Source organism: Saccopteryx bilineata, chromosome 2, assembly GCF_036850765.1.
Source record: "Saccopteryx bilineata isolate mSacBil1 chromosome 2, mSacBil1_pri_phased_curated, whole genome shotgun sequence".
NCBI classification, from domain to species: Eukaryota; Metazoa; Chordata; class Mammalia; order Chiroptera; family Emballonuridae; genus Saccopteryx; species Saccopteryx bilineata.
Genome location: NC_089491.1, coordinates 107715219 through 107728820, shown reverse-complemented (window position 1 = coordinate 107728820; position 13602 = coordinate 107715219). Strand labels below are relative to the sequence as shown.

The window sequence follows — 13602 nt, the reverse complement described above, 5'->3', positions numbered from 1 at the left end:
TAAGGAGGCACACGTCAGCCATATTTATATTGTTTCCCTGCTCTAAAATCTTTCTTGACTTTTCATATCCTTATAGAATGAATCCCTTATTTGAGCAGGAAATAGTTTTCCCTTTTTCCCTACAACATCCCTACATCTCTTTAGTCAAACAGGTCTGTTCTCACCTAAACATACCTTGGACTTTTTATACAACTCTGTTTTTGTTCAGTCATTCAGAAATGTATATCCTCCTCCTTCTCATTCTAGAACATGCAAGTCAAACCCCACTTCTTCCTCAAAATAATGAGTTTTAACCACTTATGTAGCATTTTTTAACTAACCAGGTATTGTTATATGAATTATAATTTGCTGTTTCTAAATTTAGGTCCTGTTTCTCAACTAAATTGTAGTGTGCTTGAGGATAAGGACAATATTTTATACTTCCTCTGTCATCTTTAATGCATAACATAATAAATAATACATGTTTGAAACATACAGTATAGATAAAATATCTAAATAATACTTTGTAGTATTCTATACTGTGTCCTCAAAATATAATCATGTTAATGACTTAACCTGAAAAGATTTTAAATTTGATTCTCAGATTTATGTGACTTTTATTTTTGAACCTGAGTTTTCTGATTGTAAATCAAGATAATAATATATATCACAATATTTTTTAATCAATTAGAGAGCCCTGGCCGGGTATTTCAGTTAGGGTTAGAGAGTCTTCCCAATATACCAAGGTTTCAGGTTCCATCTTGGTCAGGGCACATACAATAATGATCCAATGAATGCATAAATAAGTGGAACAACAAATAATTTCTCTCTCTCTCTCATTTTTCTCTCTCTCTCAAATCAATAAAAAAACTTCAAAAAATTAAAAGTCAGTAAGACAGTTTAAAACACATTTTTGTGTTATATATGTAAAAAAAATTTTTTTGCATGTAAAAGCAAAGCATTGTCTTTTAGCACTAGTACTAAAAGCAATGAGCTATTTTCACTTGGGCATATTTTCTATTCATAACAAAATAAAGTATTGAGAAAAAATGTTTTAAAAAGACATACAGAGTCTGCTGATTGAGATAAGGAGATATGGATAATACACTCCTGTTAATACATTGTCATAGTTATACTTGATTTTCATAAATTCTATTGAAAAGTGAAATAACAATATATGAAAAACGAAGGAAAATTTAGTTCAGTCTTAACGAACTTGGACTCTTAGCACTTTAATATAGAGAGGGCTCTTTCAATATTGCTAGCAGCAAAGCCTATAACTGCTCATATTATCATTGACTAGACCTGGACTTCACATGACTACATACAATTCAGCAGCAGCAAACAATAATTAACTAACAAATAATCACTAAGTAATAATTAATAAATTAAGACAGCTGGAGGGAAGGAGAAAAAATCTCACAAAATCAGTCCCATTTGCTCTATATTTTAAATGTGCCAGTAGCTCAGGCCTTCGTCAACTAATTCTCATTAAAATTTGAAATGTGAACAAAATAACATGTTAAAAAATATGTAGTGGAATAGGTTCTATGATATTCAAATTGAAAAAGAAATTGAGTCACTATAAACCTGCAGTATATTCATTGAGGCAATTCCAACAAAGAAGTTATTTGACTCATGTCTTTACTCAAAAAGAAAACTAGACTTAACTCCAGGTGCTTTCTGTGGCATTCCATTCTTGAACTTTACTACACTTATTTTAGAATTCGTCAGAAGCAGAAAGAAGGCGGCACATATTCTCCTCGAGACGCAGAAATCATTGACACTAAATTCAAGCTGGATCAGCTCATCACAGTGGCAGACCTGGAACTGAAGGACGAGAGATTAACGCGGTGAGCACACTCCTCTGGGCGGACAGTGGTCCAAAGGGCCTGGAGCCATGACCCTACTCTGACCTATGCTTGTTGGAAGTGTTTGTGGGGCTCCTATTTATACAGGTCACAGAGATCTTCTTTCAAAGGGTGACCTCCATCTTCTGCACACTTCTCACTGATGTTCGGAGAATCACTTAATCTTCTTAATGCTCAAAGTTCAATATGAACCTCGGACTACAGTGTTCAACCAAGCTTTTTTTTCTGAGACATATTTTTACATGTTAAACCTTTAAAATTATGTTTAATGATTCACTTCATATGATAGACCTTTTCTTTACAGCAGACTTACTGGAGGTGTTCACATTTGTAATCACAACTTTAAGATAATTAAATATGTAGCTACTTGATATTGTTTATTTTTAGAAAACCCTTCTATATAACTCCTTATTTTAGTATGAAATTACCTTAAAACCATAAATTATATATTGCAGCTTTATTTTTTAAATTACTATTTAAAAATTAAATACAAAGTAAAAATTACCTTTGGAAGGAAAAGTAAATATGTATGCATTAAGTATGTTTTATTAATTGTATTGGAAATGGCAAAGTGCTTAATTTTAAAGAATAGTTAATATTGACTTCTTTTATTTTTTATTTTTTAACTGAATTTATTAATGTGACGCTGCTTAAAAAATTATACAGGTTTCAGGTGCACAATTCTACAATACATCTCTGTACACTGTATTGTGTGTTCACTCCCCCAAGTCAAGTCTCTGTCCACCATCTATCCCTCCATACTCTCCTTCACCTCCCCACCCCCCATCAATCACTACACTGCTGTCATCATAAATCATTCAAAATATTGGCGCATTTGAAAAAATTCTGTCTATTAAGATAACATCAAATTACTAATAAATACTATTATCAGGCTTTCTTAACAAGTTTAGATTCTTTTAATAGCCAATATTGTGTAATGCTTAAGCAAACACAAGGCAATTGTTACCAAACCACTCAAATGAAATTTTAAAAATCATTAACTCTGAAAATATGGCATCAAAGATCTTGAACTTAAAAGGAAATCAATCATTTATAGCTGTCCTTTATATATATATATCTATCTATATATATATAGATATATATATATATAGATATATATATCTATCTATCTCTCACAAAATTTGGCCTTTTCCTAATAGATTGACTTTGCAAAGTATTTTCGGCATGTCTAAATGTGCTGTAGAGGGAAGTGTTATCTGATAAGCAGGGGCCTTCCAAATGCTACAGAATGAAAGTTATTACGTGTTATCACTAAATTACATGGAAATTTGTGGGGTCTTTTGGATATGAAAACTCACTTTTATTGAGACATTTGTGTTAATATTCTAATACAGGCTGTTCCCATCTAAAATGGATATTACTCCAAAGACTATGTATAAGATGGTTATATATTACCCAGGACATAATTTTCAACACAAGAAATGTTATGTATAAAAGATCAGCAGCTCCCCAGGGTAACCTGCCAAAGTGAAACCACATCATAGGAAGAGTAGAGCATGGCTGCTATGAGGCTATGTCTCTGAGTCTTTGAAGGCTCATACTGCAGACTGAAAGGAAGTTTCTGATCCTTTCACCTGTGGACCAACTGAATTTCAGTTGTATTCTTCCGACCATCACTCTGCGCTCCTTTCTCAAGTCGTGGTGCCCCTCCACCAGCCTGGGGGCCCACTCTCTTCTTCTACACCCCAAAGTGTGCAAGTGATAAAACTTCAAATCTCTCAGTGCCATTAATTTTACTTGTTGAAACAATTTTGTTGAATCTATTCATACTAAAATGTGAACTTCTAAGTGTATACTTTTAGAGAGTTTCTTAAAAGACTTTTTTATTAATTCCCAAAGTCCTTAGTAAGCAGATTTTTAGCAGATATAAAATAATTACGTGGGGATAAAAAAGCTAAGCAGTATCAAAGACAGTATCCTTTATTAAGGAGGTTATAATTGTATGTAGGCTTTGGTGGGGTCAGAGCCCCTGATCTCTGCATTTCTTCAGTTTGTGCCTTCCTCCATTTCTGAACACAGCCATTGTCACAAAGGTAGAGGGTTGGTTTTGCTTGTTTATTTGATGTTTTAACAATAATTGTCATGGCAGTTAATACAGAAGGTGGGAGCGGACTGTACAGATTATTTATTATTCGGTATTTATAATTCAGGAACTACCTTATTTAACTTTGACTCCTTGTTATATATATATTTCTTGCCTTTCACATTTATTTATTTATTTATACGTCACTTTATTTGTAAAAAGATGTAGAAATATCTTATAAATATATTTCAAGTAACTCTTATTTTTGTGCATAAAATATTAGCATATATTACCCCTATTAATAGCAAAGTTGGAAATTTTACTGTCCATGTTTTCTACTTTTCTCAGTTGTTTGTTATGGTTCCAGTATATGTGACTGTAAAACATTCTAGTTTGTAATTTCAGTGGCATATAATAATATTATTTCCTTGATTTATTATAGAAATTTATTAAGATAGCTATTAAGTGGCTTTTCATTATAAATATCTATCTACAGCTTTACTGTTCATTGATGTTTTTCATCTTAATGAAGTCACTAACACATTAGACAATAAAACTAGAAAAAATACTTATTAACCAATTCACAATTAGGTGTTGGAAAATCTAAACCTGTTCAAAAACAATACAGGTCCGATGAGGGTAGAACCACAGAGATTGAGGGTAGATAGTTGGTTCTGGGAGTGAAGAATCAGGGAGTTGGAGTTAGCTTCCAAAGTGTGCAGTAATTTATGCCATATTTCTTTGTTATTTGCTGGAAAGAACTTAGCTAATTTTCTTTTAGCCTACCCAGCTAATATATGCTCTTTTCTACTTGAAGCTCAGGCATGTTCTTTTCCATAGAACCCACTCAATTTCTTCATGCTAATTGGACTTGCAGTTTTCCTCAGTGCTATATGTCCCCACATGTCTATAAGAGAATGATAAAAGAATATATCTATATCAGTCTATATTAATTTTAGGAAGTTACCTAGTTTATCAAAACAAAGTAATTATGATGCTTGGTACTAAATCCTTTGATGGATTTTATAGTTCAGAAATTATTTAACTATTTTGTTACTTACCTTTTTATTTACATTTTAAAATTTAGCCTATAATTGCTATATATAAACTTATTGTTTAATTATAATTTACCTTGTCTCACTGAAGATCTGAAGAATTCTCTTTATACTTTTTTTTTTGGCAAAGGAGAACAAAACTCAAAAAGAGAACATTCAGGGCTACCCCTAAACAACATTTTAAAATTTCTTATTTGGAATGATCATTATATTATTTTATTATTTGTATTTTATATTTAAGTTTAAATAACATGAACTCTATATTTTAGGAAGAATATTTAAATTTTGGTTACCAGGTTAGCAAATGACCCCTGGGTTTTGTTATACAATAAACAAATGAACAAAATGACATTTTGTGATGACTTCTTCAAAACACAGCCACTTAATTCATTGAAGTGAAAAAGGTTCCCAGGGGAATATATTGGCAAGATCAGCAATACACACACAGGTAAAACAGAGATCTGTTTCTTTAAGATTGTCAAGACTGACCCTGTGGATTGTTTTTCAATTAATTTAAATGTAACACAGACTATCTGCCCAAAGAGTTATAACACAAGATAGAGTTCTTATTCATTTAAAAAGTTTATTTTTCATCTCCTTTTCAAACTTAAGTTATAGAAGTTTTGTTTATTATGGTGACCTAATCAGAAAAAAATAGTAGAATAATATTAATCAGTGTTTTTAGTATTCTTTTTTTTTTAATAAATTTTTATTAATGTTAATGGGATGACATTAATAATTCAGGGTACATATATTCAAAGAAAACATGTCTAGGTTATCTTCTCATTAAATTATGTTGCATACCCCTTGCCCAGAGTCAGATTGTCCTCTGTCACCCTCTATCTAGTTTTCTCTGTGCCCCTCCCCCTCCCCCTCCCCCTAAATCTCTCCCTCCCTCCCTCCTGCGTCCTCCCTCCCCCCACCCCTGGTAACCACCACACTCTTGTCCATGTCTCTTAGTCTCGTTTTTATGTTCCACCAATGTATGGAATCATGTAGTTCTTGTTTTTTTCTGATTTACTTATTTCACTCCGTATAATGTTATCAAGATCCCACCATTTTGCTATAAATGATCTAATGTCATCATTTCTTATGGCTGAGTAGTATTCCATAGTGTATATGTGCCACATCTTCTTTATCCAATCTTCTATTGAAGGGCTTTTTGGTTGTTTCCATGTCTTGGCCACTGTGAACAGTGCTGCTATGAACATGGGGTTTTTAGTATTCTTACTTGACAATTACTTCTAAACCTCAATTTTTTTCAGAAATTTTGTGCATCATTTTTATGCTAATGATTTTGCCTATTTTAGTTGAATAACTATAATTGTACTTTTTTTTTTTAAGACTCAAGGTCCAATCCAGTAAAAATGAATGGAATTAAAATTCTCAACAAAATGAAGCAAATAGATGAATTGCTAGTTTAAGAGTATCTTTTCTTCTTTAATAACTTTAGATATTTGCATGTTGAATTTTTATTAAATGTATAGCTGGGTCCTCAGGAAGCTTACCATTTGAATCATATGAATGTGTTTTGTAAACTATTGAATATAAATCAAAATACATTTGGTTTTGTTGTTAGTTATAATATTTATAAAATTAAAAATTATTCTAACTACTTTCATATAGGAATTTCTAATACAATAATTGCTACTGTTTATGAGTAGTCACTATGTGTTAAATTCTGTGTGTTAATGATCTCAAGTAACTCTTTCAGTCTGTGTAATAGGTACTCTTGTCTTCAATTTGAAAATGAAAACCAAAAGGTGCTTAGAGATTTTAAGTAAATGTTCAAAGTCATACATCTAGTAAATAAGACAGCTATGATCCTAGCCAGGTCTGTTTGATTCTGGGATATCAAGATTGTGTGTGTGTGTGTGTGTGTGTGTGTGTGTGTGTGTGTGTGTGAGAGAGAGAGAGAGAGAGAGAGAGAGAGAGAGAGTATTTAGCTCTGAGGCATAGTAGATGAGTTCAATATACGTAAACCCATTCAAATAGACAATGGCTCATGGTATTCTTCAAGCAGCATTTTTTTTTAAATTGAGATAATTTTAAGGGAAAAACTTATTTTGAATTTTTTATTTTCTAGTGACATGGAGCAAAGCAGTAATGGAATTTGAGCATAATCTCAAACTTGTAGAAACTGGAAAATCTTCAGTAGTATAATAACTTTTTGTGTGGCTTTAATAAGAATACATAGTATTTGATACAGGAAATTTACATAAAATAGTATTTTCATTGCCATCAGTTCTTTGGAAGATTCCAATTGTTAATCTTACTTCTATCATAAACTATTTTACAAGCAATGGCAAAAATATAAGAATCCAAATAAGAAATGTGTGACCAATATGTAGAATAAAAGCTTAAGATATCTAATGGACTTGTTCTTGTAGTAGCAAATCAGAAGTAATGCAGTATTTGTATACTAAATTAATGAATCTTTACTTCCAGATACTCTTCGTTTTTCTTTAGACGCAAGGAGATTTTTGTCATTCAGTAAGTTACTGTGGTGATGCAGAGCTCTGCTGTGATTATTTTAATCTTGTCAAGTGCTGTGCTCTGTATTTTAAAATACATATTATTGAGCATTTTGTTGTTTACTGTACATTTTTTTCCAAAACCATCCTCTGTGCTTCCTACTTGTAATATGTATTCTATAGCATTGCATGCTATTGATATGGTAAAATTGATCTTGTCAAAATGCACATTGATTCCCAATGTGCGTATCCTGAGAATTTGCTGTGTTCTCATGTTGTGTTAGCTTTGATAGTAAAACAAGTGTTCACTTAAATTTCTTCACATGCTTTCTTGTCTTATTATAACATTGATACAAGAGTTGAATTTGCCATCTGACAAGTGGAGGCTGGGTTTATTAGACTTTGCACAAACTCATTTCAACTACCACAGGTGGTAATCTGTAAGGACCAAGACGATGACATTTCCTGTTCTCTGAATCTGGGGCATACACAAGAGTACATTTCATGGAGTCTTTCCTTCTACCCTGATCACTGGATAGCCAACTGTGCATGCTCCCAGGCACTCCTGTGATTCTCTGAAATGTCATTTTGAACTTAGCACAAGAATTGCTTTATGTATTCTGATAACAAAATGTCAACAATAGATTGGTCCCCATCAACTGATTGAGTACACCAGAGATAGTTAATTCTGGCAAAGGATGTGAATGGAGTCAGACAGTGAAAACACATTTGATTTCAAAATCTCAAATCTACTACAGAGGAATTGGTCTTCATGAGCCACAATGCTGAATGGGGCCAAGTCTCCTGACATTCTTATCGACCATGAATAGTACTCAGCATGATCAAAACAGAGGAAAGCACATCTAGTTCACTTTAATCACATTAATAATTTGGAATTATAATTAACTTTGTTTTACTTTATGTTCACTAATTGTCAAGTTCCCATTGACATAATTAAAATAGTTTTATGAAAATACCTTTTTTTCAAATGATCTGATTGATTAGATTCAAACATTTGTCAAGGTGAGACACTGTGGAGCTGAAGATTGAAGCGATCATGTCACATCTAAAAAACCCATCCCTAACCAGCCCTCAAAGCCGACCTCTCAGCATTCCAGAAGCACAAGTGGTCTATTTGGGCAACTCTGTTGAATTTCTTTCTTCATCATCATTAAATATGATCTTTTGACCTCTTTTGCTTTATGCCATTAGTACCTCAGAGACAAATGCTTCCATTTTCAGAGAATCCTGTCTCTCCTCTTGCATCAATTTTTTTTTCTTCCAACATCCTGAATAGTTTTCCTGCTCAGTCAGAGCCTTACTTTGACAGAGCTAAACATAATAGTTTGGGCTAATGAAAATCTTTATAGAACACCTCAGTATAAACCATATTTATTAAAGTAGATGTGGTCTTCTTCCAAGTTTAGTTTTCTGAAGTTGCCTTCTAACCCCTACCAGAACTTCAGTGCTTACCTGGCTCACTAACTAGTAATTCTGGCTGTAAGGATGTTTTTTCCAATGGTGTTATGCCATCTGTCTCCTCTTCATTAAGTCCTCACTGAGAACTTTGCCAATCTCATCACACAGCTGTCAGCAGTCTCCTCATCCTCTCTGTGTACTACATTAGCCCTATTGCCCCTGCGGTAGCCAAGCTCACATCCATGGTTTTAATTTAGAATACATGGTTGACAAAACAAGTGTCAAGAATTTGTTTTCAAATGCGCTAATGTGGAGAGGCTTAGTAATTAGGAAAATACGACTTCTGCTCCCTGGGAATCTCATCTCAGCTCTTTGACATCAGCAAGAAGGTTGCCTTCCCATCTATATCCCAAAGTCCATTTCACCTTGCTTGAATAAAGAAGTAATGATTGGGTACCTATTGAGTGCATGGCACTGTTCCAGACTCTGGAAATACTGTGATAAAACAGAAAGGGGCATTACCTTCAAGGAGCTGCTTTCAAAGAGCTCAGCTCCTTTTTATCCAAGCTGTCCTTGCAGATATGAGGAGACATACTGAAAAAGTATACTTGGATATCACTTACTAATTGATTGTTTTTCTAATTAAATAAGGAAAACATTACATTACTGAGTTATTTAGATTGTATGTTTACCTTATAAAATGAAGTTTTAGCATCAGCTAAATAGTACCAGCCATTGGTTAGGATAATATTTTTAATTTATATTGAAGACCACAGAAAAGTTATTGGTAATTTTATAAAGAATGAAAAAGAATCTGAAAGGATGCTATTTTAAAGGCTAGATAAAAACAGTAAAAATTCATAAATTTAGACACCTTTGAAAGCGTTACATTGCTTTATCAGAAAGATAGAGGGTTCACAAATTTTATTTGACTAATAAGTACATACTAGTGTGTGCAAATTACATATTTTTACATCAAGGCAATAAAATTTGAGGGTTTTTTCTTTTTTTGCCTAACTGATTAGCAGAAAACGCAAAGTTTCTCAATTTGTCCTATGCCACTGGTAGTGCTGATTTAAGCTACTCATCTATACACTATCATCTATGGCTCTCTATTTGGACTATATTATAATTCCCTATAGATTTCAACTAATTGACCTTGAGGGAAAGCTGAGTCTCTGTGACAATATGGTCTTCAATCACCACTGCCAACATAAATAAATGGTTCCTCTCTGGATCTATCAAGAGTAATCTGAGTGGAATTTAAGTTTTTGATAGACTTTTAAAAATGAGACCAGACATGAAATAGTACCCTTTTCGGCAAAAGGGCACAGGATTTAAGAAAGCTAAGATTCATGTAATAAAACTGTTTAGCCTTTAATATTGGAAAAGGGGTCAGTTATCTTATTGAAATCTGGACAGTTCCCAAATTGATTTATATACTAATGAGCTGAATATGATTTAACAACAACCTTAAATATTATAAGTGAGTAAAACAAGAGTACCATACCAGTAAAATGTTTTCCATTACATTTTTTAGAAAATTTTTAAATGTTAATAAAAATAAGTGTTCTGTTTGAGTTTCTTTAAGTGGTCTCCACAGAACACTTGATTTGAATATAACTCTTCTTCCAAAATAACAGTGTTGACTTTCATGCACATCAATTTGTGTAAATTTTTACATGTATTTAATGAAACACTTTTTTCTAAATAACTTCAATGACCTCATCAGTGATAAGTCAATTTATTTTTCTCATATTATGTCCCACCTTCTTTTCAAATTTTCTATACTAATTGTCCAAATTAATAACCTTTATTATTTAAAAAATAAAACTTTAAAATCTCAAAGAAATACAAAATTTAGAACATAGCCAATAATTAAGAGGAGAATAAAACCTTATAATGAGGCATACATATGAGTCTGTGGATACCACAGACTACAAGAAGAAAACAATTAACTATTATGTGAAATAAGTAATTTATGCCCATTCTGGCATAAATTTAAGCTATCCAAATAGGTATTTGAAGATTTTATTTCAAACATAATTGAGATATAAGCATAGATGGGGCAATGACATAAGAATTAGACTATTAGAGCCTTATTTCTTTCATTATATAAATCTAAATGTGAAAGACATTACATAAAATGATTGAGACTCATGGACATAGATAAAAGTTAAGTGGTTACCAGAGGGAGGATGACTTAGGGGAGGGGGGGTTCAGGGAGGGTATGGTTGGAAGGGTATAAATAAGGGCAAATATAAGGTGACAGAAAATGATTTGACTTTGGGTGATGGGTATACAACATAATCAACAGTTCAAATGCTATAAAAATGTTTACCCGAAACCTATGTATTCTTATTGATCAATGTCATCTTGTTAGATTTAATTTTCTAAATAAAATTTTAAAAAATAAAGTGATTGTGTTTAGATAAAGAGAGTACTACAAAAGAAAATAAAGCCAAAACAGACCCTACCTTTTTTAAAACCTAATTTTATTACTTAAGTAGGCAAGAGCAGTGTATTGTTCCTATATCTAATTTCTTAACAAAGTATCTAGCATCTGTTAACTTCTAATGTTAGGTTATAAACTTTGGGCTTTGTTTATACTCTATATTGTTTGTTGATACATATAGTGATCATACTTATCCAGATCTTTGAGTTAGGACCTTCTGAAAATTCTCAATGGCTTAATATTTTAATAAAAAATTAATTTAATTCAGATACTCATATAGTAATCAGAGCACCTATATCTAACTTACTGTGTATCTTGATCTGAATTTATCCACTTGTATACTTAACAATGATTTACTCATTGTCTAATATAAGGTTATGAGGGACTTGTAGTAAATTAAGTGTTAATCCTGCCCCTGCCTTAAAGTATACATGAACCGTAATGCATGTATCCTTAATATATATAGTTAAATAACTACAATACAAGATAGAAGATATTTTTCCTAAGAAATTTGATTTCTTAGAAGAAAGATACTTTTTCTGTCATAAAATAGGGAAAATTACATGGAGGAATTAGCATTTGAGTCAGCTATTAAGGAATCAATTAAATTCTGGTTGTGAGAAAACACCTGGAATGTGGTCCTGAGAGGGAGAAATACCAAGAGAGCATCTGGAATTCAAACACAGAATATGAAGGGGAATTGTAAGGAATGATGTCAAAAAATGTGGGCATGATTAGAAATGCTTTCATTGGTTATATGAAAACAGTTATTATAGCCATTATATAACAGATTCATTTAGGATCTTGAAATAAGAACTAAAAATCAGACTTGCATTTGAAATCTAGATATTTTTAATCACTTTTTATGGAGAAACCTGGATTAGGAAGAATAAAATCTGAAATCTTACTGCTTAATCTAGCACAATCTAGTCTACCCTTTTTTGAGTAAATTTAAGACAGAATATTCTTGTAGGAACAGAAAAAACTTCTCTATATCATTATAAATTTTAAAAACAATGCGTAAGAGGAGCTTGAGTTATACAAAATGAACTAGAAAAAGTATAGTACTAATGATAGTAACTAACATTTATGTATTGCTTACTAAAGCCAGGAACTTTTCTGAACATTTTACATATGTATATGATCTTGATTTATATAATTTTACCGTTTTTCAAATTAGGACACCTAGCACAGAAAGACCAAATAACTTGCTCAAGACAATGTAACTGGTATTTGTTGGAATGGGTATTTGAAGCCATTAATAGCATCATATTTTAAAAGAAATGAATTTACAAATATTTACTTAAGTCCAATTAGTATCATTAGAGAAAGCTTTCAAATGCGGAGTAAAGTAAAATCAACTTTCTGTAGTATTTTTCACTGAAAAGAAACAGATTTAAAAGAAAAATAATTATTCAATTATAATTTCTATTTGAGATAGAGAGCATTAATAAAAGAAAAAGCAAGGATGTGAGTAATAACATGGTGCTTTAGCTATTTCTTGTTTATTTATATTTTAATTTGATTATTCATGTTTAACATCTCTTGGAAATTTCATTAACATAACTAATTCTTCAAATGACTTACTGATAGCTGCCCAGAAACTAACTCTATTTTAGATTCTAGATATTCTAGTCAAAATATTTTACCAGTCCAGCCTGGATCCTCATGTAATCCTGGATCTTCTGAGAAAAGAGAGAATATTTGCAGTCTGATTGTCCTTGAATAGATGGACCATCAGCCTGTAATTAAATCTGATGTAGTTTGTTTGAATTTCACCAATCACAAACCAAATAATGTTCGTTACTGTGCAAATGATCTCTGTGCAATTCAAGAACTTCCATGTGTTTGGTAGCAGGGAAATTGATTTGCTGATTTATGTACCTCATTTATTTCCATCTGAAGCTCAGTTAACTAAGATTTGCCCAAGCTAACCTTACCCTTTCCATTTTTGTTTCTGAGGAACATTATGGTCAAGGAACATAGAGGCATCAGACATCCAAGGGGGCTTGGGTAGTGTGTCTTTAGAATGTGTGTTCAGTCCATCATGTCTTTTTTTCTTGGTGGTCTTTGATCAGGGGTAGTTATTTCCAGTTGTTTCCTCAGTCCCTGCTGTTACTATGTCAGAGGATTTCCAAGGCCTCCAATTTAGATTCTGTCTTCCTGTTCCAAAACCAAGGATATTTCTGATTCATTGGCCCCTCCAGCCATCTCCATATCCATCTGGTTAGAGTCAAGATTTCTCTCTGGCCTTCTTAGAATCACTAGAGCTTGTTGTGGAAAGCCCACAAGTTCATCCACCAAG

General features: G+C 32.4%; 1 protein-coding gene across 2 annotated transcripts in view; it reads left to right on the top strand.

Annotated features, from left to right (window-relative positions):
- PTPRQ (protein tyrosine phosphatase receptor type Q) overlaps positions 1–13602 on the top strand; it is a 288444-nt gene that overhangs the window by 242396 nt on the left and 32446 nt on the right. For both annotated transcript variants that reach the window (XM_066257585.1, XM_066257584.1), the window contains one exon: positions 1704–1832. In XM_066257585.1, coding sequence (XP_066113682.1) covers positions 1704–1832 — 129 coding nt within the window. The remainder of the gene's footprint in view (positions 1–1703; positions 1833–13602) is intronic.